The 26,966-nt window shown below is 43.8% G+C and overlaps 1 protein-coding gene across 3 annotated transcripts in view; it reads left to right on the plus strand.

The window, feature by feature from the left end:
• LOC306853166 (follistatin-related protein 5-like) overlaps positions 1-26,966 on the plus strand; it is a 141,814-nt gene that overhangs the window by 100,866 nt on the left and 13,982 nt on the right. For all 3 annotated transcript variants that reach the window (XM_079390372.1, XM_079390371.1, XM_079390373.1), the window contains 5 exons: positions 8,754-8,780; positions 8,921-9,039; positions 11,749-11,898; positions 17,010-17,117; positions 17,524-17,648. In XM_079390372.1, the coding sequence (XP_079246498.1) occupies positions 8,754-8,780; positions 8,921-9,039; positions 11,749-11,898; positions 17,010-17,117; positions 17,524-17,648 (529 nt within the window). The remainder of the gene's footprint in view (positions 1-8,753; positions 8,781-8,920; positions 9,040-11,748; positions 11,899-17,009; positions 17,118-17,523; positions 17,649-26,966) is intronic.

Consider the following 26,966-nt stretch of genomic DNA (forward strand, 5'->3'; position numbering starts at 1 on the left):
CTTACAGCTTTATTTCAGTAACTGAAAATTATTTTAATAGTTTTAGTTTTTTAGTAACAACACTGCCCTACAATGAAACTGAATTGAGTCAGTGATTTAAACCAATCAGTTGGATTAATTTAAAAAACAAAATAAATGAATTAATAAAAAAGTTAAAAGAATGATTCATTTCCAGTTCAAACATTGTCATTTCTCTTATGAACTCTTTAGAGTTCTCTCTTGGAGATTGTTACGAACGCTCCTCCAAGGGATACGGGAAACAGTGGGTAAACGGAAAACAGGCTTTTAATGAATCGAGGGTTTCAGAGTACAAGAAATCAAACATCCATACAACGTACATAACTTTAAGACACGACGAAGTAGATTACTGAACTCAAGGCTTATAAAGAACACAAAGTAATGAGGAAACAAGATGATTAATACAAGACAGGGGATTGGATTAAACGATGATTAACTAATGACAGGAAACTGACCAAATAAGGACAAACAGAAATTAAACTGAGACCAACACACGTAACAGATATCGCCCCCCTCCCGGAAGGTGCGTCCCGCACCGTAACAGTTACATCGGAGAGGGGGAGCAGGCGTCCTGGTGGCCCAGGGTCAGGACAGAGAGGAGACAAGGGAAGCCTCCAGGGCGGATCAGGAGACTCGGGAGGCCATGGCGGGACAGGAGATTCGGGAGGCCAGGGCGGATCCGGGGACTCGGGAGGCCATGGCGGGACAGGAGATTCGGGAGGCCAGGGCGGATCAGGGTACTCGGGAGGCCATGGCGGGACAGGAGACTCGGGCAGCCATGGCGGATCTGGGGAATCTGGGGACCTGGGTGTGCACATCACAGAGGACCTCTCCTGGACTAAAAACACTGTAGCACTGGCCAAGAAAGCACAGCAGCGTCTCTACTTTCTCCGCAAACTGAGAAAAGCCAGAGCCCCTGCCCCCATCATGTGCACCTTCTACAGAGGCACCATCGAGAGCGTCCTAACCAGCTGCATCACTGTGTGGTATGGCGCTTGCAACGCATCCTGTTGCAAGTCACTTCAGCGCATAGTGAGAGCAGCTGAGAAGATCGTTGGTGTCTCTCTCCCCTCCCTCCAGGACATTTACAGCACCCGTCTCACCCGGAGAAGCGGACTCATGGGGGCGCTCTGGAAGCGCAGAGCTGGACGGAACCAGCGGAGACGTAGGAGATGCAGGAGGGCTGGACGGGACCAGCAGAGATGCAGGAGGGCTGGACGGGACCAGCGGAGACATAGGAGACGCATGAAGACTATATGGGACCAGCGGAGACGCAGGAGGGCTGGACGGGACCAGCGGAGACGAAGGAGGGCACTTGTGAGGCGCAGGCACTGGAGGGCACTTGCGAGGCACAGGCACTGAAGGGCACTTGCGAGGAGCAGGCACTGGACGGCACTTGCAAGAAGCAGGCACTGAAAGGCATTTGCGAGGAGCGGGCTCTGGGGTGAGGACAGGAGCCGAGAATTCAGGGGGTAACGCTATGTCCAGGAGCTCCAGGGCAGGAGCTGGCGGGCTTGTATGTGCCGCGAATGGCGGCCTTGATTCACCCGCGAACGGCGGGCTTGGCTTCCCCGTGGATGGCGGCAGCATAGGCTTCGCAATGGATGGCGGGGGCATTGACTTTGCCGCGGGCAGCGGCATACACTTCGTCCCAGGCGGCGGCATAAACTTCGTTCTGGGCGGAGGTACAAACATCTCCGCGGACGGCGGCATAAACATCACTGCGGGCAGCAGTTAACCGATGTTCCCCATGCCTACCTTGCGGGGAACTAATCGTAGCCTCCTCATCTTTCGGTTGGGTCGTGTCTTCTGGGGGGAAGTCATGGCCTAATGGTTAGAGATTCAGACTCGTAATCCAAAGGTTGCGGGTTCGAGTCTCGGGCCGGCAGGGATTGTAGGTGGGGGGAGTGAATGTACAGCGCTCTCTCCACCCTCAATACCACGACTGAGGTGCCCTTGAGCAAGGCACCGAACCCCCAACTGCTCCCCGGGCACCGCAGCATAAAAATGGCTGCCCACTGCTCCGGGTGTGTGTTCACGGTGTGTGTGTGTTCACTGCTGTGTGGATGGGATAAATGCAGAGCACGAATTTCGAGTATGGGTCACCATACTTGGCCGTATGTCACTTCACTTTCACTTTCTGATACGAACGCTCCTCCAAGGGATACGGGAAACAGTGGGTAAACGGAAAACAGGCTTTTAATGAATCGAGGGTTTCAGAGTACAAGAAATCAAACATCCATACAACGTACATAACTTTAAGACACGACAAAGAAGATTACTGAACTCAAGGCTTATAAAGAACACAAACTAATGAGGAAACAAGATTATTAATACAAGACAGGTGAATGGAATAAACGAAGATTAACTAATGACAGGAAACTGACCAAATAATGACAAACAGAAATTAAACTGAAACCAACACGTGACAGATCTAGGGCATCAACATTTTCTATGATCGAAGACTTGTTTTTCACACAAAGCTATTGCATAGCTTACGTAAGTAAAATGGACCACTTTTATTATACATTAAAGGGATAGTTCACTTAAAAATGAAAATTCTGTCATCATTTACTCACCCTCAAGTAGTTCCAAACCTGTATGAATTTCTTTGTTCTGCCGAACACAAAGGAAGATATTCTGAAGAATGTGGGAAACAGAGTAGTTCTGGGGCACCATTGACTTCCATAGTATTTTTTGTCCCTACTGTGGAAGTCAATGGTGCCCCAAAACAGCCTGGTTACAAACTCTCTTCATAATATCTTCCTTTGTGTTCGGCAGAACAAAGAAATTCATACAGGTTTGGAACTACTTGAGGGTGAGTAAATGATGACAGAATTTTCATTTTTGGGTGAACGATTGAATTGTGCTTTTGCATCATTATTGCACTATTATTCATTGCATTATTAATTTCAAAGTGCATACAGCTAAATTAGTTATAATTATTTAATCTTCCACAGAAGAAAGAAATTCACACAGGTTTTGATCAACATGAAGGTGAGCGAATAATTACATTTTGTGTGAACTGTTCTTTTAATGCATTAGTGTGTGTCATGAGTAGCTCTGATACGTCTCTTGTGTTAAAACCGAGCTAAATGGTTAGATTTGATAGTCTGTGCTATTGCTTTCATTGTGCATGAGAGGAACAATCCTGCACTGTCAGCTGGGATTTCCTCTTGCATTATTCCTGCAACGGCAGGTCTGAACTCATAAGCCTGGGATGATACACGGCTCCCTGCTTCCACAGAGCGCACCAGCCTGGCAAATACATTTCCAACTTGTGCCCAAGCACTACATTTAAAATCTTTCTTATTGATATCAATGAGCCTTTAGCACGCTGCTTCAGCTTTGTGTAATGAATTTGTCCTTGTTGCTGTGTAACTTATTAATGGGAGATGTGGTTTCTATACAGTACAGTGCATGCCTGAAATTCGCTTCCATTGAGGTTTGGTTACAAGACGACCACTGATACAGAGCAGTAAAAGCTAGGATTCATAGCACAAAGTTGTGTGTTGGTTGTTGAATGTACAGTGAGGATTACAGCTTCTGAAAGGTTGTAGAGGGCGTGTGATAAAAGTAATCGTACATCTAAAGGGCAAAACAAGGTGAAGTTGGTGGTCAGCCATTAGCAATTGGGGTCAGAGCCGTTCTACAGGTCAGTGGAGAAAAACACAATGCACTCAGAGGGGAGATAATGATCTTGGTCCCCTCTATCTCTCTCTCCTCAAGCTTTAAAGGTCAGACAGTGTCCCTCAGCCCAGCCACAGTGCTCTAGAAATCATGAAATTGGATGTCCGCCAATAAAGTCAAATCTTGAGGGCCACTGAGTAAAAGTCCACTGCAATGATAGTATGCTGCATGCTTTTGTTTCTAATGGCCTAAAGAGTGTATTTTTTCGCTGTTAAATTGCATTATCTTTCCCAGTTTAACCTGTTAGCATTACAACATACTGCCTGTGGTACATTTTGTGCTTAGCTAAATTTTTTAGGAATGCTAAGGGGTTAATGTGCAGAAATAACTTTACAGTAAGTTTTCTAGCTGCCATTTTCAAATATTGCCGTGTTTGTTTAATCAGGCCAACATATTGACTTTAGGTTTAACCGGTATGGTTCCAGAAGTTAAAAACTTTTATGGATGCTACCGATGAAACGTTTGGAACCAGTAAGAATTTTTTTATGTATCTGATTTAAACAGACGAGTGATTTGAGGCTGGGGTGGTGCGAAGCACTCAGGTGTGATTGTGCTCATCATCTAAGAAGAAGAGAGACAATATGCTGTTGCTGTCTTGTCAAGAGTAAAAAATACTGGCCAAGTATTTAAAGCTGTCAGATAAACACCACCTGCTGCAAACATGCAAACAATAGTAGTGCTGATCTCCCGGTGGTCTGCTGCAGCTGTGTGCTTGTTGGATTATAGGAGTCCATGTTTACTCTGCTGTTATCATGAGAGATGGTGATCGCAAATAAAAGAACAGATGCAGAGAAACAAAATGTCTTTGAGTACTCACAATTCCACATTCAAACACAAAAGCCTTGTATGTTAGCAAGAGCCTCGCCAAAAGCCAAATCTGATGGTTACTTTGTCAATTTATCTAATTTTTTAGTTTGGATCAGGCAGTCTATTGTAGGGATCTTGTCAGAATTATCATTTCACACCCTGTAATTTAGTGTTACGCTCTGTCACAGACTAGGCCCATCTGAACAATGTCGACATCTCTTTGCCATTGCATGCTGGGATATGCCAGTGATCATGCTCTAACCTTTGCATTGCATGTGGCCCTTTTCTTTCTTTCAGATTTTTAAATGAAGAGTTTATCGTAGTTCAGAAAACTTGTCTGAACAATTCATTCTCTACTATTAGAAGAAATTCACACAGCTGGTTTCAGTAAATTGGTCTTTTTTCTCTTCCAGAGCTTTTGTATTACTTTGGAAAAGTTCAAATAGCATATACTTCCTACAAACCACTGTATGTACTTTATGCATTCTTTTTAAAGTTTGAATGCTTCAGACTTTCATTGTGATTGAGTGGAATGCATTTGTGTTGCATATAAGAAAACAAGTAAAATGGATTTAGAATGACTTGAGAGTAAGTGAAGGAGAGAATTGTTGTTATTGGATAAAGCATTACTATCTCTTAACAAAAACTCATGTTTATACTTGTGTAAATATATAACCCATAGTTGAAACATACTACCAAGTAATAGAAGTCGGCATAAAAAATCTATTTTTTTCTTCTTTTCGTCTTGTGCACTGAAGAATGGAGTAATATCACAGGAATAAAATACATTTTAAAGGTAATTTTAAATTACCTTTAAAATGTTGTGGTTTTAATAAACGCAGTCTTGGTGAGCATAAAAGACTTTCAAAAACATTTTTAAAAATGTACCCACCCCAAAACTTTTGAATGCTAGTGCATATGTTCTCATTTGTTTCATGCTGACTTTGAATTCTTCAGCTAAAAATTGAGTGCTTTTTCTTATTAATTTATAATAACCAACCTGAACACATCCTGTGTGTGCAAAGATGTGCCTAAAGGCCAGTTTTCCTGGACAGTTGAACACTCTGTATCACCTCTCTTAGGCAGAAATTAGGGGCTATTTTCTTTTCCTTCTTTCATCAAATGTATTTTCTGGAGTCTATTTCAGCATCAGCCCTTCTCTGAGGTGTTGCCCTACACCTGAGGGCATTAACCTCAATATCCAAAAGACTGTAGGAGTTTGTATTAAAGTTTAAAGAAAGCAATACCAGCAAAATAAGGTAGTGCACTCATCTGTAAGGTACCTTGACCTTCCATACCTACCGAATGCATTCCATACATACCGAATATTTTTTTCCATATACATGCTACACACCACATGTAGAAAATGGGAAAGGTTGCTTCAACAAATCTTTCAGTCATATAGCATATTCACTTATTGAGTCTTCATAATTGTCATAATTAAATCGTGTTCGCTCTTTTAATTATGCAGGACCACCAGGGGAATATGCATAACGGAGCATTAGCGCGATAGACGGAGAGTTGCATTCTCAACTCATGAATACTTTGATAGGTCCATGAATGATTCAGAAAGGCAAAGCCAAAACGCAGACCCCAGGCATTTGTCTTGATTAGTTTTCCATTGTGTTGGAGACCTAATTAGAGTCCAACACTGGCCTTCACCTGTTATGCCATCACAGTCGACTCGTACCACTGCTTTATCTCTCACCGGCAGCTTGAAATGTGACTCTGCTGTTGGGAATATAGCGTTTCGGTCAGAGAGCATTTGAGGTAAGGTTTGTGGTTTTTCCCAGCAGCCGTGTTCCACTAACCTTAACCATTTTGATTGATAGATGAGCTAAATTATGCAATACAATGTATAAATGGGACTTTTATGAGACAAAGTCCTCTAAATAATCAATAAAATAAAAATATATATATATATATATATATATATGTTTTATCCATCTGTGATAATCCCTGGTTACTATTGTCACACAGGTTTGTGACCGTTCGGTTCACTTAGTTTTGTCGTGGCCTTGACATATAACGTCATATTAACTTGAGGGAACATGATAATATGTCTTGGCCACAAGGTAATTTTGTCGAGGGAACGACATCCTTTTCTCGTGGCCACAAGTTTAATGTAAACAAACCTGTGTGACCATAGCAACCTGGGATTATCACAGATGGAGAAAACATTTTTATCCATCCCACAGACTTGTAAATCCGTTAACTGATCATGTCTTTTTATTTAATATATTATTATTATAATTATTATATAACTGTAAGCTATAATATAATAATAATAATATATTAACTGGTTAGGGTTATATTTTTATATTTATTGTTATATATTCTTATTTCCCCTTTCAATTCGTGTAGCACTTTACCTAATTAACGTTCTTTATAATTAAGGTAGTATTTATTAATATGCTACCATATTTTGCACATACTGTAAACCCCTGACAGTTATGCCAATAAAGTTTTGATTTAATGATTGTATTTATGCCCATATGTGACAAATGAACGGTTGTGTTTTCATTAGCAAATTATTCATTTCTCAATGAAACACTAAATATATAATAGTCTATTAATTAGCCAAAATAAAATAAAATACATGGATGGTGGAAGGAATGCTAAGGGGTTAATGTGCAGAAATAACTATTATAAATAATTTAATGATGTAATCATTTCGATAATAATTAATAAGCATACAATAATCTCTTAATTCAAAATAAAATATTAATAAATCCATCTCCGATAATTGCAGGTCACACAGGTTTGTTTACACATTAAACTCGTGGCCACGAGAAATGGATGTCGTTCCCTCAAAATAGCATCTCAAGGCCACGACTTCATTTTGCATGGCCATGACATAAGGCTGTCATCCACAGCATATTATCAAGGTCCCACAAGTTAATATGGCATTCCCATAAATTAATATCTTGTGGCCAATGCAAAGCTAAGTAAACCGAACATGTCCCCTCCCGGTCACAGTCTAAATTGTAAAATATATGGTGTTCCTTTAACATGGAAACTGTATAAACATCAAATATGAATTTACTTTGTACCCTTATCAACAGAGGAGACTTTGACTCCTTATGTCACCAGTGTCCATACACCATTGAAAGCAACCTCTTATTTCTGTGATTCTTTATTTCCCCTGTCTGGTGATGAATTGTGTCAATACTTGACTAAGGACTTTTTGAAGATTAACTCTAGCTCCGTTACTGTGCTCTTCTGTCTCCTTGATGAAGTGAGAGAGCAGAATGAGAATCACTTGGTGCTGGGATAGTAGCACAGGTGAATTGTGGGAGATTGATTCGCAGACTGTGAGAGATTGAATCAGATTGCTGAGGAACAGTTGGAGGTCACATCTTCACTACGAACTGCACTAGTGAGCAATCACAAAGTAATAAGGAGGAGATTTTGGACATTATTGGCATAATATACTGTTCTTTTCTGCTAACGAGTCATATTTGTCAATAGATCCTTGGTGACAAATATTGCACGAGCATAATAATGGCATATTGGTCATTTGCAAGTAATGGCCATCATTGTTATTTTTAGCACAAATGCTGAGGCCATCATGAATTATTTCTTCGTAATGGAAGTGTTTTGATTGTAGTTATTAGCCAATGTATTCTGTACTAAAATGTTTTTGGAATTATTCAGGAGGTAATTGTGTGTGATATTTTTTGGTTATGCTTCAGCGACACTTTGCTAAGCCGCTTGATTGCCATAAGACCCATTTTAAAGGTATTTGATCATTGTTAGTAAGGCATTGATCTCAATCTCCAAAGTTTAAGTGTTTTAAAAGGTAATACTAGTCACAGCTCCAGCAGTTATGGGTAAATAATCACGCTTAATGCAAAGATAAGCTCTGACTTTCACCCTAATGCGCATTGTTTCCTCCGTGTGAACGCTGTGGTTGGCGACTGTGCATGAGTGTATAAATCCCCACAGGCTGACCTCAATGTACAATGCAGACACAGTATTGATTACACATGAGCGAGTCAAATCAATAAGCTCCTCAGGTTGCAGAATACAATTACTTGGCCAAATCAAACACAACTCAGCATTAAACCATGGCAGAATTTTTTTTTACAAATGTTGTTGCAATAATCTTTGGGAGGTTTTTATAGCCAGAAGTGTGAGTTCATCTTGTATCCCTGGTGATATGGATTTTTTAACTTTTGGATGAGTGAAGTACAGCAAACATGTCTCACATGAGTCTTCTTTGTGTTCTCTTGCAGTGGCTAACATCCTGTGGAGAGAAGAAGGTAAGTTATGCATTGTGTTTCAGTGCAATATTAATGTCTAGTGTATGTCTGGACTCAGGTATACGATAGTGGTAATGTTGAAGTTACCCTTGTTTTGGGGGATTTGAGCCCTGAACAAACTCATCTATGTCATATCACAGGTCTGGGGATTGGAAACATGTTCTATGTGTTTTATGAGGACGGTATTAAAGTCATCCAGCCAGTGGGCTGTGAGATTCAGAGACACATCAAACCCAGCGAGAAGCTTCTTGGCCTGCAGGTGAGCTGTCGTATAAAAGAAATGTTTAAGCACTTGTAAATATGCAACATAAAGCCTCTGTTTTTCCTCCTGCATGCTGTAACCGCAAGCAAAATGTGAAGTTTATGACTGCTATTTATTTATCAGCATTCTTTTGCAATTATTTTTCAACAAAAATTATTGATTGCTGGTGTTTGCATGAATGGCTACGTATATTTATGCTGTTCTTTTCATCCATCCATCCATCCTTCCATTTCTTTTTTCTCTTTTCTTCTTTCTTTCTTTCTTTTTCCCATCTATCCATCTATGCATCCATACAACTATTCTATTTTTCCTTCCTTCCATGTCTTTTTCTTACTTTCAATCAATTCATTCACCCTTTTCTTTCACTCTTTCCATTCATCTATCATCCTTCATTCTGTTCACCTATCCATCTTTACTTCTTTCCAACCATTCCTCCCTCCATCATCTATTCTTCTTTCCTTCCATCATCCATGCTTCCTTTTCCCCGTTGTCTTTCATTCTTTCATCATCATCCATCTATCCATCCTTCATTCTATTCACCCATCTATCTCTCCTTCCTTGCTTTTTTCCATCCATACATCCATCCATCCACCCTTCTTTCCTTTTCCTTTTTATTCTATCCATCCATCCAATCATTCATCTGGCATTATTCCTTCCTTGCTTCCTTCCTTTTTTCTTTCATTCTTTATCCATCCATTATTCATCCATCTATCCACCCTTCATTCCATTCACCCACCCATCCTTCTTTCTTTCTTTCTTTCTTTCTTTCTTTCTTTCTTTCTTTCTTTCTTTCTTTCTTTCTTTCTTTCTTTCTTTCATCCATGCATACATCTATGCATCCATCTTACTATTCTATTCTTCCTTCCTTTCTTCCTTCCTCTCTTTCAATCTGTCCATTTTCAATCACCCTTTTCTTTCACACTTTCCATTCTTCCATTCATTCCTCTATCATCCTTCAATCTGTTATCCATCTTTACTTATTTCCAACCATTCTTCCCTCCATCATCTATTGTTTTCTTTTCATCCATCCATCCATCCGTCCTCCGTCCATCATTTCTTATTTCTTTCCATCATCCATCCTTCTTTCCTTTCCCCCATTCTCTTTCACTCTTTCTTCATCATCCATCTATCCAGCCTTCATTCTGTTCACCCACCCATCTTTCCTTCCTTACTTCTTTCCTTCCATCCATCCATCCTTCCTTCCTTTTCTTTTTTATTCTATCCATCCTTCCATCCAGTCATTCATCTGTCATCATTCCTTCCTTGCTTCATTCCTTCTCTTTTTCATTCTTTCTATCCATCCATTACTCATCCATCCATCCATCTATCTATCCACCCTTCAGTCTATTCACCCACCTATACATTTCTTATTCTTTCCATCATTCATATATCTTTCTTCTTTCTTTCTTTCTTTCTTTCTCTTTCTTTCTTTCTTTCTTTCCTTCCTTCCTTCCTTCCTTCCTTTTTCTCTTCCATTCCTTCCATCCATTACTCACACATCCATCTATCCACCTTTTATTCTATTCATGCTTCATTCCTGTCCTCCTTCTTTCTTCCCTTCTTTCTTTCTTTCTTTCTTTCTTTCTTTCTTTCTTTCTTTCTTTCTTTCTTTCTCTCCTGACATGACCAGTAATTTAAGCGCATGTAGTTCCTCAGCACAGACATCAGTTGAGCTCCTCCTTCATCACTTCACATCACTCACATCCCTTCATGACTCTGCATATCATTTCTCGGCTGTTTCTGATAGACAGCTGCTAGATTTACACAAGCTATTAAATAATTGCCTTCCTCTGTTTTGCTGTTACACTGGAGCTGGATATGCTGATGAGACAGCTGTGTTTGTTTGGAGCTCGGGGCGGTGAGAGCTTGAGTTTCCAGCCTCTAAAGAGGCAGCAGGCCTCTATTAGGACATCAATCAAATGCTAGGCCTTAACGGCAAGCCCCGGTGCAAACTCTGTCTGGGGAAGAACATTTAGAGAGCATTACGAAATGTTTTTACTATGTTCTGCCTGTGTACTTCCCTCCTATTTTAAATATTCACTGATCATTTTGAAGATCTTACTGATTGCAGTTGCAGTTTTTGGCAGTTGACTTGTTAGTCAATGGCGAAATTACATAAAATTACATTTCATGACTACACTTTTGAGTCTTAGAGCTTTAAACATAACCAAATGTTATGTTCTTGTGCCAACTAAAACTCTATTTGAGTTGTGCAAAAGTGTCGCTTGACCAGACGCATCTAGTCACATCAGTCTGTCTCCATCTTGATTGTCGTCGACAGCTCTTGAGTAGCCCAGTCAACAGAATCACCACAGGAGACGCCTACTTCTGCACAACCTCTGTGGCCATCAATCAAGCAGCTCTCACCTCTTTAACCACAGCACATTCAGCCTCAGGCCTGACAGCCGCTCACATTTTGACAGAGTTTGTCTCCACGATGACACTTCTGCCCACTATCCACATCCACAAGGTCCCTTTCTCTGAAGCAGATGCTAGAGAATCTTTTTATAGTTTAAGTTTTTCTAAAGGACTCATATATTTTTGTGGCTTCATGGAAAAGTTTAGTAGCATTGTTGACCTTCAACTCAGAAGTGCTCTTCATAGTTTCCTAGAGCCACTTCTGAAATGCATTTACTCTTAAAATCCTTAATATTTCTATATCTAGTCTGTTTTAATGACCCTATTATTTGTATCTTATTTCTGAAGGAGGAGGTCTGTCCACAAGTGGAGGGTGAGAAGGATCAGAAATGTATGTGGACATCAGCCGTCAATGTGAAGGACAAGTTCATTTACGCCACACAGCCTTTGCTGAACAGGTTGCTCATTGTAGACATCCAATCCCAGAAAGCTGTTCAGGTAAGTAAGCCAATGAATTAGTAACTAAAATATTATTCTCATGAACATACCATAGACCCGTCATCAAATTTAAATAATGTTGCATTTTAGTATGTAATGTGCCATGTTTACTACATAATTCATAATCGTCAAATTTTTTTAATTACAATTTTAGTTGGCATATTTTAACATGTTTATTCTTCATTTGCATATAGTATGCAAAGTTTTCAATTTTTTTTATGTCTGCCACGGGCACACAATAATCTGTTGTTTATTAGATGTACATTGAGTAGTTTTGTTTCATAGTGAATGCCCAGATGAATGCCAGCAAGACTTTCTCCACGCCAGGCCTCACTTGGGTATTCCTTGATGCCTCATAATGTGCTGACAAGGGTCACACTTGGGATCATTTGAATCACCTGGGAGTTTGGTTTTCATTAACTCAGATTAGCAAATGCTAATTAGCCACCTGATCTTTTAGAATTTGAGAAACATAGAGAAGTCTAATATTTGTCTACAAATTATGTTTTAAGCCTGATGATATACTATTTAACCAGACCTTTTTTGTACGATTTAAAATTTGCTGGGATAAAAATCTGCACACATAGAGATTGAAGCTGAAGTCAACAATCACCCTCCTTCATCATAGCTACACACAAACACTAGTTTTCACTTGGTTTCTTTTAATGCGGTGTTTTGTCAAAACAAGCTGTGCAAATGCTCACATTGTGGAGGACTTAACAGTGAATGCTGCATCAGATGAATACACTTATCTGAAGTTGGAGACATTCTGAGGGAAAAAAAATATCCTACTGAGAGAGAGGGTGTAATCATTTTTGCCACGCTCAATGTGCAAATTAACATTTTTTCATATTCGTGTGCATCCATGTAAGCACAATGAGGTGTGAAAATTGCACAGTAAGGCTATCACTGCACAAAATGAATAATTTGTTTCCCTGTGGAATATCTCCAGCCAGGTGACAGAGAATGGATATGGATGCAAAGCTATTATTGCAAATGGGCTGAGCTATTGTTACTGTCAGCACTCCATTTAAAATGCACACCCATAACCAAACTCTGCATGTGCAAAAAAAACATACAGCTGTGCTTTTGGAAGTGACACACGTTCTCTCTGTCATGGATAGTTGCTTTGGTGGACTTGTAAACTTTTATGGTGACTTTTGTAGAATGTTAAAAAGCATGGGTGAGAATCTGCTTCATAAATTAACATAATGATTTCCAGTGATTTCATTGAATTCTCACAGGGACGCTTGAAACGCAAACAATGTGGAAAATTGATAATTTTTTTAAAGATGCTCTACTGATCAGGGGCAAAATTGTTGTAATAAAAAAACATTTATTATTATTATTATCAATGTTGAAAATATTTTGGTGTAAAACAAGTTCCCTTCCAAGAACTCGAGCTGCGTCGAAAACGCAAGGGGAACACCTTCAGCGGGACCACGCTCTGAATACATGTGTAATCTGTCCAATGGAAGGATGAGACGTCACGGGCGGGTGATGTAATCGACCAGGAAGCATAAAAGCACGTGCGGTGGAACCGGCGTCAGCTTTTTGTCATTCAGCAACCGCTACTATGTGTGTGTGTGTGTCTGTCAATCTGTGTTGTGAGTCTTATTTAGTGTTGTTTGTCTCTTACAACCACTTGAAATAAGCTCCACAATGTGTGCAAGAAGCACTTGGGCGAGAGCAGATCGCATTACAGGCTGTATGTTCCTCCCTGAAAACGTTACATCACTTCTGGGTATACACACAGTCCGTGTGTGGTCTGCTTGAGAGCAGAACACGCAGAGTCAGTTCTCGAGGGAGCTGACCGCCCGCTTTGTGAGCGTTTGTCACTGCCTCGGAAGGCTCTCTTTGAGAAGTGAGCTTTCACTAGCATTCCTCACGGTGCCGGTCCCGCTTCTGCCGAAGTAAAAGAAAAAAAGGTGGAGCGGCAGCTGCGTTCATGGGAATCGCGTGGAGGGAATGAAGACGGGCGAACCCCTATCTTCTTCCTTTCCCATCAGATCCAGCGCCCGCTCTCACGCGTTGCCGAGGTGTCGTCTCTGAAGGCTCCGACCTCACCCACCAAATGCTGCGCACAACTTCAGCAATGGTGGGCAAGCGGTATGCGGTTGCAGGTCAGGTTGGTGCGTGTCTGCACACCATGGCGGTGTTACAGGCGTACCAAGCCGACGTACCTGCTTAAAGAGCTAGATGAGAGATAGAAGCTCAAATCTACTATTTCTGAGCTCCGTGGAATCGCTGGCCTCTGTGGTTGAAAGCCCTATTTGACATGAAGGAGACGCCCCGCTTGCACCTTCTGGCCTGTTCGGCAGGTACCAGGAGGTACCAGGAGGCCCGTATACAAGCGGCGGCGTTCCAGCGGTTCCTCCCTCGCCGATCTCTAGCTCTGGGGGCTGCTAGGCAGGCCTTGTGCCAGCTCTTCATACAGAGAGGCACAAAACAGAGCGTTGCTACACGCACATCTGCGGACCGTACTTTAGTCTAAGAGGTCCTCTGCCAAGAAGCCCTGACGAGTGTGGCTCAGGGCTTACGAGGGCAGGCCCCTCTGGGGTAGAGCGGGCTACACCTCATTATACGGTGTCCGTCTCCCCCCAGTGCCCTCAATTACTTCCGCCCCGAAGTGTAGCGGAGATGAGAAGCTCGCCACCCCTGCGGGGGTCTCTAGAGCTCCTGGTTCTGCCATCTCCTGCCGTTCCTCTGCTTCAGGGCACCGAGCCAGCAGCTCTAGGTACACCAGAGGCCAGTCTCGAGAGACTGGTTCCCTCAGTAGACACTTGGCGATGTGGGAGCCCATGCCAAGCGTGTCTCATTGGGTCTTGCCTGAGCAGGCTCTGGTTCTATCAGCCTTCCTCAGGCTTCCTAGAAATTATGCGGGTCTGAGGACCATCGTTTCAATAGGAGGCTTCAGCTGAGGCACTCCTGATGCTATGGCCCAGGACTTATGAGGGCAGGCCCCTCTGGGGAAGAGCAGGTTACACCGCATTACACAGTGTCCATCTCTCCTCAGTGCCCTCAGGAGATCAGTCTGTCAACCCTGCCAGAGTTCCAGGGTGCAGCTGGCTCCAGCGAGCGCTTCTCTCAGTTACTTCCGCCCAGAAGTGTAGTGGAGCTGAGAAGCTCACTACCCCTGCGGGGGTCTCTAGAGCTCCTGGTTCGGCCATCTCCTGCCGGTCCTCCGCTTCAGGACATCAGAAGCCAGTCTCGAGAGACTGGTTCCCTTAGTAGACCATCTGGCAGCGTGGAAACTACTGCCAATGTGTCTCAGCGGGTCCTGCGTACTGTAGAGAAAGGCTATCGTATTCAGTTCGGCACTCTGCCGCTGCCTTTCAACAGGGTGATTCCCATGTTGGTGGGCCCCGAGCAGGCTCTGGTCATGGAACAGGAAGTAGACACACTCTTGAGGAAGGAGGTCATCGAGGTGGTCCCTCCTCACGAAAGAGAGTCCGGGTTCTACAGCCGGTACTTCATTGTTCCAAAGAAGGATGGAGGGTTGCGTCCCATTTTAGATCTGCGTCAGTTGAATTGCTCAGTCATGCGACTGAAGTTCAGGATGCTCACTCTCAATCAGGTCGTGTCTCAGATCAAGTCCGAGGACTGGTTTGTCACGATAGATCTAAAAGTCGCATACTTCCACGTCTCCATCCTTCCCTCTCACAGGAAGTTCCTGAGGTTTGCTTTTGGGGGCAAAGCATACCAATATCGGGTCCTTCCTTTTGGCCTTTCACTCTCTCCCCGCACTTCTGCGAAGTGTGTGGATGCTGCTCTGGCTCCCTTGCGACTCCAGGGCATCTGCATACTCAACTATATAGACGATTGGTTGATCCTAGCTCAATCAGAGCAAGTGGCGATTCAACATCGAGATGTTGTTCTCGCGCACATGCAGGGGTCTTTCACCCCCACTCGGAGTTATGGAAGCTGTGGGTGTGGCCTCTGAGGAGGCACAGCTCATAGCTTCCGGTCTCTCAACCAAGGTTGCTGAGACCATCCTCCAATCCAGAGCACCCTCTACGAGGAAACTGTATGCCCTGAAGTGAAACTTTTCCCTTCATGGTGCGGAGACCTCCATCTCGACCCAGTTAACTGCCCAATTGGTACAGTGCTGGAGTTCCTGCAGGCCCGTTTCTCCGCGGGGGTAACCCACTCCACCCTGAAGGTTTACGTGGCAGCTTTATCGGCCTACCGCGCCCTTCTCGGTGGCCTCTCAGTGGGTAGACACCCCCTAGTACATGTTTCCTCCAGAGGCTGAGGTCTCCGGCCAGAGAGCTTATGCTATGTGGTGGACCAGGATGCTATTCCATAGCCTTGAGTCCTCTGCTCTCCCTCTTCTTGGGGATCAAGACTCACTTCTCAGAAGTTGGCCTTTGGGATGCAGGTCCGACCACTTTAGACACTCGTCGCCCTTTTTCCCTCGCCCTCGCTGTGCTCCTGAGGGATACACACAGGGTAGATACTTGGAAGTCTGGTGGCGTGGGCATCTCCTTCCCCTAGCGTTTTCGATACAGCTCAAGTTCCTGGAAGGGAACGTCTCAGGTTACGTATGTAACCCTGGTTCCCTGAAGGGAACGAGACGCTGCGTCTCTAGGCCATACTTCCAGCATCCCTGCCGGCAGTTGCTTCATTCCTAGAAGCTAACGCCGGTTCCACCGCACATGCTTTTATGCTTCCTGGTCAATTACATCACCCGCCCATGACGTCTCGCCCTTCCATTGGACAGATTACACATGTATTCAGAACGCAGGTCACGCTGAAGACGTTCCCCTAGCGTTTTCGACGCAGCGTCTCGTTCCCTTCAGGGAACCAGGGTTACATACGTAACCTGAGACGATTTTTTTCAGGACCTTGCTGAATAAAATTATTTGTTTCTTTTTTGAAAAGTGACACCAAATATTTAAACAGCAGTGTATGAAAGTTTATTTATTAAATTATGTAATAAATTAGATATAATTTAATTTAACTTAAATGTTTTTAATTGATCATGAGGCTTTTTGAACATGAGATTTGCCCAACACTATTATATAAACTATATTTTCAGTCGTTAAATGTTACTACAGTATCTGAGTTTGACAAGCAGATGGAAACTGTTGATCTGTTGTTATCAACAGACTGTGAGCACCGACCGGGTTCCAGTGAAGCTGCACTATGACAAGTCTCATGACCAGGTGTGGATCCTGAGCTGGGAAGATCTCGAGAAAAACTTTCCAACCCTCCAGGTAAGTCAAATCATTCCAGATTCATCACTGAGTGCTAATCACCACCTGATGGCTCTTCAACAAGAGTACAGGGATGTTCTGCCTAACTACTTCTCTCATCTGATTATTCAAGTATACGAGGCCTGCTGAGCGTGTGTTTTGATGAATTTAGTTGACATTTTTGGAGCATTCCCAAGTGATGTAAAATTGAACCAGCATAGTAAGGGGTCTCAGTGGGGTTCCATATCGCATAATTGGAACATGCTCGTCCCCCATAATGCATAGCTTTGGTTAATCACAGACAGAATACATTGAGTTCCTCAAAGACAAGGGGAATTTTGACATTTAGAAGTTCACAAATCTCCCTCTTGTGTGTGTTCCTGTGCATGATCACTCATGTTCCTATTGTGGCTTTTCCATACATCAGGTGATCAGCCAAGCCAGTGGTAGCACGTCCCACCACACCATCCACACCCAGCCGGTTGGCCATCGCTTCGACAGGGTGGAGGATTTCTTCATTCCTCCCATAAGCCTCACCATCAATCACATCAGGTAAAAGAGAGAAAGACATCCACCATATATATATATGCGATGTAAGAACACGTACTGACTGTGATTAGAACTCCTGAGAAAACAGCTCTAGTTCCGGATAGTGTGTAAATTGCATTCAGGAACTGACATTTAGATCTTAATAAACCATTTTGTGCATTCATAGTCACTCACATGAGAAAGTAGATTTAGAGGTAGTCGAGAGGGAAATGTGAGTTTAAACCCTGAATAAACAGACTAGGAGACTAGGATATGGAAATCTCATTTGAATTGATTAAAATCTGAGTTGAAGATTACTGAGCATGCCCTGATCCTCTTATTGTCCCCTGTTGGCAGATGGATGTTTACTTACGCTATCATGTCGTGCTAATATAAAAAAATAATGACTCAATTCCAAACGCTACAGAGATTACTTGTTTTCTTCATTGAGAGAGCAAGTCACGCTGCTGATGACAATAGTGGCAAACAATGTAAAATGTTCACCAAAAAAATTACAATGTAACAGTCGTAAAGAAAACTTAAGCTCTATTCCAAAATCTTGCTGTTTGCTGCCTACATACACAGCATCCTAACTGAAAAGAAACCTCATAAGTGAGAACGCTCTATAGAGTGCAACAGTGCCAGCCCACTTTTTCAGTGGCCTTAGTACCAGAAGTGTTTTTTCTGTAGGAAAAAAAACTTTGCTAAAGAGTTATAAGCTATGAGCCAAACCAAACCGCAGCGAGGTGAATCACAACATTAGAAAATTTTATTTGATGCCTTAAAATACCTCCTACATAGGCTGCTCACTAGGTTTTGGATCAGAGCCATAGACTTACAGTTCCCTGTGAGGCAAAATGATTGACAGTTTCTTTGCAATCTAATCAAATCAAATCATATTCACAACATTTTAATAAGGCTATCCGGTCATATTATCATAACTCAATCTCATGATCAGTAAATGCCAATAGCATCTATCCTGTTTACTTGTCTGTGTAAACATCTTTTTGGAGTTCAAACAGCCTGTGTCTCTTATTATTAGTGTTAATAAAGGCTTTGGAGAATAGGCACATTGTTGCAGTTCAGTTGCAGATCCTCAGCACAGCTATGATCTTAGCCCCACAATAGAGAGTTCATCCAGAGGATACAGCGTAATGCACAAAGACCAGTTTAATTTTCAATCCTTTCGAGGCCTGAGATAATACGGCTTACACGCATACCACACACACACTCACAAAATACACACTCTCCTCATAGACGAGTCACTGAACCCAGCTGTTTGCTTTCGCCCTAATATTTACTAGCAGTAATACTGTGCTAGTTGATTCGTGCTGCACTACAATTTCGGTTCTTGTCACTGGAGTTCAGAGCGTGTCAGTCTCGTTTTTCTTGAATAAACTGCAGGACGCTCAGTTGAGGGTGTGTGCACTATTTTTAGTGCGCTGTCCCAGTAGGCTGGTGACATTTAGCGGTGCTGTCCGCTTTCTGATGGAGTAATGTGTTTCAGTGCTCCAAGTCAACAGAGTGCAACATCAGCGCTCTATACTGAAATAGAGGTTAACACCAGTGTAAAGTATTACAGCCCTCTGATCTTCTCTTGGCACGGGTTTGAATTTTAGCACACGACATTAGCTTTTGGAAGGAGATGTTGTGTTTCTTTGTAAACGCCGTTATGTAAGATGTTTGAGGAATTATGTCATTGATCTAAAGGGAATAAGATAAAGATTGAGAGAGTGATTATGTAAGAAAAAACACTCTCAGATCAAGACCAGACATGCTGATCTCAAAGGTATTTTTATATAAAGTGTATTGACAGCCTCTGAAATAACTAAATCTCTTTTACACACAACATTAGAGAGTTACGGATGTTTAAAAATCTTCTGAAGAATGGTTGGAATGGGATTTCAAGCTACAATCTCAAGCTAAATAGTCAACCTCATGCTTGCATTAATCAGTTACAGTAAATTATACTGATACTTTGTCATTTTAATGCGACCAGCGGCACCCCTGTTAACAGGCATGACATGGAAAATTTAAATCATGTTGACACAATTGACCCTTATCCAGGAGTTTGATTGACAGGTGATCTGACCAATCATAATGGCGAATCTGCAATTTTTGTCAGATAAACAAACCAGCCTGGAGAGTAGATTAATGTCGGTGGATGTGGACTTGAAAAATTGTGTGTATTGATGTCTTTCCGATAAAAAAAAAAAAAAAAACATGAAACATGAAAAATATATAAGCTCACCAAGGCTGCATTGATTTGATCAAAAATACAGTAAAAATGTGTTAACTGATTATAAAATAGATAACCTATTCTTTGACTCTCAAATGATTTGTGAACATTTGTACATCTCAAAAGGTTAAATTTTTTGAACTATTTTTACATTAATACTGTTTACATCAGTGCTTATCTAACCATAAGCATATGCTAGACCCAAACTTTACGCACAAATGCGCATGAATAATAAACAGATCAACCACAGAGCTCAGCGTGGCTTGTAAATTTATTTGAATTTACTTGCGTAATCCTCAGGAGGATATTTATTTTTCTGAATATGCTGACATAATAAGATCTGCGACTGGTAAACGGCATCGGTGTCATTTGTACAAAACACTGTTGTAAGGAGGAATGTTTGGTGATCCGTGATCCAATAATTACTTCATTCGTTTCTCATTTGAAATGCCTCATATGTTTTGACTTCACCTGTGGCAGTGAACTGTTGAAGAGGGATTTGTACAGGAGAGAGACTGCATGTGACATTTTAGTCAGCTTGTCAAATTATTTTAGCATTTACACACCTTCACACTGGGAAAATAACAGCCTACAGGAGTCCCATTCACGGCATTCATTGACTTTGTCATGCTTTTATCCACAACCAGCCTGCGGGCAAATATGTTTACATGTCAACAGTAAAAAAAAAAAGAAGCATAACTTTACTTATTTCTTCTCTTTTAATTGTACAGTAAGCCCTTTACTAATGCTAATTACACATTTTCAGTCTAAAGTGTTGGTCAGATAAATATTGGAGTTTGTATAAATGCAAGTATCGCCATGAAAGAGTAAATTAGTTTTGTTTGTTCATGGTTGTTTGGGATGCCTAAGGTTCAGTTGGGAAACAGCATTAATTTACAACAGGAAAGTGTCTCTATTAATTGCCCTGCAGTGCATAAACAAACACAGAAATCACAAAGTATACACAATGCTACAAAACCCCTTTTTTGAGTTGTCTTTTTATTATGAAATTACAGAGCTGTCCTGTTGTATATTGACCACATGGGTAGAGGCTATAGTGACTTTATAGAGTAATGAAATCAGCAGCAGATATCCATTTGACAGAGCTGCATGTGCCAGATCAAATAGATGAATGTGACTCTTTAAATATCCTATTCTGGGGATATATCCTCACATGCCCCTGTAGAAATGTTTTATATCTAGCACTAAAAAACCTGTTTGTAATCATTATTGAGTGATGCATGTTTCCTCATGGGTTGCATCAAACATACATCTGTTTAACAAAGCTGAAAGCTGAAAGCATTGTAATGACCCCCATAGCACAAAGGCCTGTTTTTTAAAGCATATCCACAATGAATTGTATCATTGACGTATGTTCGTGAGTACTGGCAGCTGCCATCTTCATAGTTTTATTCATGTTTTTGTTGCATTGGATTTACCGCCAAAATTTTACACACACAAAATTCCAAGGTATGCAAAGGTATTGGGCTGCAAGTGCAACTTTAAATTTCATGAGAAAATGTAGGTACGTGTAGATTAATACACAGAAAAACAAAAGCCACAATTGAAAAAAATAAATAATAAATTGCAATATTTTACAATAAATTCACACCTTTCAGTCCTTTCTTGTTTCTGTAGTGTGAATAAATTTTTCATTTTGGTGTTTTTTTTTAATCCATGAAATGTAAGTAACATAAGTAATGTAAGAAGAAACTTTGTGCATAGGTAGAAAATCACTCGAAAAACCAAATGTAAACAACGATTTATTTCTAAAAAATAAAATATTATTTTTATTTAGCATCATAAATGCATCGTAACGCAAAGTTTAGTAGATGTGTTGTGCAGAAGAAATGCAGAAGAATATCCAAATCACACAAAGCGGGTCAGTCTGATCGACATTTAAACTGCTAGAAACACTGCTGAAACTATTTCGGAGTGTCTGTTTACACTAAGTGCAAATAGCCCGCCTTGTTGGCAGAGGCTATTTATACTAACTCCGCCCACCAACGTGTGATTGGCTTTGTCAACATTACAAAAGAAAGTAATTAGTAGCCAATTCCAGTGGCGCAGATAGTAAAATGTGTGGTGTATTCCTTTTGACGCGATTGACCCAGGTTCGAATCCGCCTTTTGGCAAACATTTTTTCTCTTTTCAAATTTCCAATCACATCAGAAAAAAAACATTTACTTTACTTTACTTTACTTTACTTTTGTCATTTAGCAGACGCTTTTGTCCAAAGCGACTTACAAATAAGAAAAAGTAACTAAAACTAAAAGTTACAACTCTATAAATACTATATGCCCACATATTTAAGAAAATAAAGAAATTAAATAAATTTGACATGCATATAACAACATTTCAATAATAAACATATAAATGAAAAAACTAAAATAAAAAGCGATACTTCTATCCCTTGCCGGTGTCCCTGCCCGGTGGAGTTGCACGGTAGAGTTGATGGTCTTTACACTCTTTGGTCTTCACACTAAGAGGGATTCACACGAAGACTGCCGCGACATAATAACCTTTTTTATACCAATCCAACAAATCACCATTTCAATTCAGCTGGACCCACTTTCCTGTTTATCAACTAAAAATGGCCAAGCAAGTGCACACACTGACAAGATACGCGATACAGTACGAGACCAAACGCGATTTCAGCACCTCTCAACACAGTAAACAAAAATAGGCGTTTCCTAGCAACGGCAAATGCGCTAAACACTGAGACAAGTAAATACACTTAAGAGCTGATTTTAAACTTCCGCTGATAGACTGCTTCTCTTAAAGACTATTTCATTACACTGCATTCTGCTGGCGCTTGAACCCACTTTCCTGTTTATCAACTAAAAATGGCCAAGCAAGTGCACACACTGACAAGATATGCGATACAGTACGAGACCAAAAAGCAATTTGCAATAAAAATGAAGGAAATAATCAAAAAGTTGAAAATAAAGTTTCAGGGTTAGGATGGTATAGGGAGGACTTTATTGTCCCAATAAGGTGGCATCCATATAATAATTTGAATTAAAATTGAAATTTACACTCAAGTTATTATTGCATACTGTTTTACAATGTAGGCCTACTACAATACTGAGATGCAAATAATTGCCACAATTTGCAATATGTAGTATAAATAACAGAAAATCCTACTAGCCTCTATCGATATCACTAAGTTCCCTTCCAGGAACTTCGAGCTGCGTCGAAACGCATATGGGAACGCCTTCAGCGTGACCAGGCTCTGAATATGATGTGTAACAGTCAAACAAGGGCGAGGCGTCACGGGCGGGGTGACGTCATGACCAGGAAGCATATAAGCACGTGCGGCGGGCTTCAGCTTTTTGTCATTCAGCGAAGCGCTCTGTGTGTGTCAGTCTTATTTACTGTTGTTTGTCCTAGTTTTAAGTGGAAAGCATTCAGTATCATGCCAAAGCCAAGGGCAAGCTCAGGGGTGAAGCTTTCAGACCACGTTTTGAGTCGTTTTTTGCGTGGTCTGCCTGGGTGCGGAGCACGCAAAATCGGTCTCCGCACCCGGAGGGCTCTCTTCGAGAAGGGAGCTTTCGCGAGCTCCCCACGCGGTGCCGGTCCCGCTGCTGCCGAGGCAGAGCGGCGGCTGCACTCGTGGGGCTCGCAGGCTGATCTGGCTGGCGAGTGTGAGACGGGCATGTCCTTATCTCCTCCCGTATCCGCCAGATCTGGCGCCCCGTCTCTCGGTGTGGAAGCTGTCTCTTCCCCCGAGACGAGGGCTCAATGCTTCGTCTCTCTTCCTCTGAGGAGGTTGATGTGACGAGCGTTCATGAGGTTTCGCCGCCTCTGTCACCCCAATATGATATAACTATGAGCTTTGTAAGCTGCAGTGTTTGCACAAGCATAAAATGAATAAAGCCGTCCCGCTTCTGCCTTTAAATTAGAGAGGAAAAAAAAGGCAGAGCGGCGGCTGCGATCGCGGGGCTTGCAGAGAGAAAAAAAAGAGAAAAAGGCTGATCTGACTGGCGAGAGTCAGACGGGCATGTCCCTATCTCCTCCCGCGCCTGATCTGGCGCCCCGTCTCTCGGTTCGGAAGCGGTCTCTTCCCCCGAGACGAGGGCTTGACGCTGCGTCCTCCGAGGAGGTTGATGTGACGAGCGTTGACGAGGTTTCGCCGCCTCTCTCGCCCCAGAGAGCTACTTCTACACAGGAGCCTTCCGTTTTCCCCGATCTCCTCACCGAGGTGTCGAGATTGCGGGTGAAATCTTTTCGTCCCGGCCATTCGTTCCCGCGGGAACTGAAAGAGCGCGGGTATGCGGCGATGCCGCGGGTTGAACAGACGCTTGCGAGCTATCTGTCTCCCTCTACGGCATCGCCTTTGAAGGCTCCTGCTCTGCTTACAACATCTTTGGTGGGCAGAGGGTATGTGCGCTCTCTAAACTCAGGTGGCTGCTGGGCGGGCGCAGCCTCCTCTGCATACCAGCTCCTCGCGCAAAAGGTCCTGACGGGCGAGCCCCAGGACCGCGGAGGGCGACCCCTACTGGGGTGGAGTGGCTTGCACCGCGGCACTCGGTGACCACTTCACCTCGGTGCCCTCCAGGGACTTGTCTGCTGACCCTGCCGCTGTTCCAGGGCACAGCCGGTCCCAGCGAGTATATTTCTCAGGTTTGTCCGCCCGGCAGCGCGGAGCCGAGAAACTCGCCTCAGCCGCCAGATTACGCGTCTCATTCCGGTGCGCCGCATCGAGACAGCGGTCTGGCCGCTTCTCTGAACCCAGAGGTCAGTCTCGAGAGACTGATTCCCTTAGAAGATCATTGGGCAGCGAGCTGCCGAATGTGTCTCTTTGGGTCCTGCCTTGCAGGGTCTGGTTCGTTCAGAGGTCCTGAAGGGTGAGCCCCAGGACTACGGAGGACGACCCCTACTGGGGTGGAGCGGCTTACACCGGGGCACACGGTGACCGTCTCCCCTCGGTGCCCTCCAGGGACTTGTCTGCTGACCCTGCCGCTGTTCCAGGGCACAGCCGGTCCCAGCGAGTATATTTCTCAGGTTTGTCCGCCCGGCAGCGCAGAGCCGAGAAATTCGCCCCAGCAGCCAGGCCACGTGCCTCCTTCCGGTGCGCCGCTTCGAGACAGCGGTCTGGCTGCACCAGAGGTCAGTCTCGAGAGACTGATTCCCTTAGTAGAGGATTTGACAGCCTGGCAGCGGCTGCCGAATGTGTCTCCTTGGGTCCTGCAGACCGTAGCGAGAGGCTATCGTATTCAGTTCGGCGGGCCACCCCCGCCGTTCTGCGGGGTTGTTATGACTGCGGTCTGCCCCGGGCAGGTTCTGCTTTTAGAAAAGGAAGTTGGTACTCTGCTGAGGAAGGAAGCCATCGAGTTGGTTCCTCCTCACGAGACCCAGTCCGGTTTCTACAGCCGGTACTTCATTGTTTCGAAGAAGGATGGAGGGCTGAGGCCCATACTGGATCTGCATCTACTGAACCGCTCAGTCAGAAAGCTGAAGTTCAGGATGCCTACTATCAAGCAGGTCGTGACTCAAATCAGGTCCGAGGACTGGTTTGTCACGATAGATCTCAAAGACGCATATTTCCATGTTTCCATCCTTCCTTCTCACAGGAAGTTCCTGAGGTTCGCCTTTGGGGGCAAAGCGTACCAATATCGGGTTCTTCCCTTCGGCCTAGCACTTTCACCCCGCACTTTCAAGTGTGTGGATGCGGCACTGGCCCCGTTGCGGCTTCAGGGCATCCGCATACTCAATTATATCGACGATTGGTTGATCCTCGCTCAATCAGAGCGGTTGGCGGTTCGGCATCGAGATGTCGTTCTCGCCCACATGAAAGAACTGGGGTTGAGACTGAACGCCAAGAAAAGTGTGCTTTCTCCGGTTCTGAGAATCACTTATCTAGGCGTGGTGTGGGATTCGACCACGATGCAGGCACGATTGTCCCCTGCTCGGATCGAGTCGATCCTTACTACAGTCAGGAGAGTGCGAGAAGGCCAGTCACTCACTGTCAAGCAGTTTCAGAGACTGCTGGGGCTCATGGCAGCTGCGTCCAGCGTGATACCTTCTGGCCTGCTGTACATGAGACCCCTACAGTGGTGGCTCAAGACCAAGGGGGTCTCCCTGAGGGGAAACTCACTCCGCGCTGTCAAAGTGTCACGCCGTTGTGTCCGTGCCTTCGACATGTGGAGGAATCCTTGGTTCTTGTCCCAGGGCCCGGTGTTGGGAGCTCCTTGTCGCCGCGTCTCGCTAGCGACGGACGCTTCCCTCACCGGTTGGGGTGCGGTCATGAGTGGCCACCCTGCCCGCGGTCTGTGGAGAGGTTGCCACCTGACGTGGCATATCAATCGGCTAGAGATGTTAGCGGTGTTCCGTGCACTCAAGCACTTCCTCCCAGACCTGAGAGATCACCACGTGCTGGTGCGCACCGACAGCACGGCAGTGGTCTCTTACATCAACCACCAAGGAGGTCTGCGGTCGCGCCCCTTGTACAAGCTGGCACACCAGATCCTTGTGTGGTCCCAGGGCAAGCTCTTATCTTTGAGAGCTATGCACATACCTGGGCATCTCAATGTGGGAGCAGACATCCTGTCGAGGCAGGGGCTGAGGCCCGGGGAATGGAGGCTTCACCCCGAGGTGGTGAAGCAGATTTGGGGTATTTTCGGCCAGGCCCAGGTGGACCTCTTTGCGACTCAAGAGTCAGCACAATGTCCTCTCTGGTTCTCGCTGACCCCTCCAGCTCCTCTGGGACTGGACGCTATGGTACAGACGTGGCCGAGGCTCCGTCTGTATGCCTTCCCCCCGATCGCTCTGCTCCCTGGAGTTCTGGCGAGAGTGCGCCGGGACGAGGTCAGTCTACTGTTAGTAGCACCGTTCTGGCCGGGCCGAGTATGGTTCTCGGACCTGATATCTCTCCTCGACGGCACTCCGTGGGAAGTGCCCGTCAGGAGGGACCTCCTCTCACAGGCCGGGGGCACCGAGGTGCACCCTCGCCCGGAGTGATGGAAGCTGTTGGTGTGACCCCTGAGGGGGCACAGCTCATAGCTTCCGGTCTGTCAACCGAGGTTGTCGAGACCATCCTCCAATCCAGAGCTCCCTCTACGAGGAAACTGTACGCCTTGAAGTGGAGGCTCTTCACTTCT

This window comes from Barbus barbus, assembly GCF_936440315.1.
Source record: "Barbus barbus genome assembly, chromosome: 33".
Taxonomy (NCBI): Eukaryota; Metazoa; Chordata; class Actinopteri; order Cypriniformes; family Cyprinidae; genus Barbus; species Barbus barbus.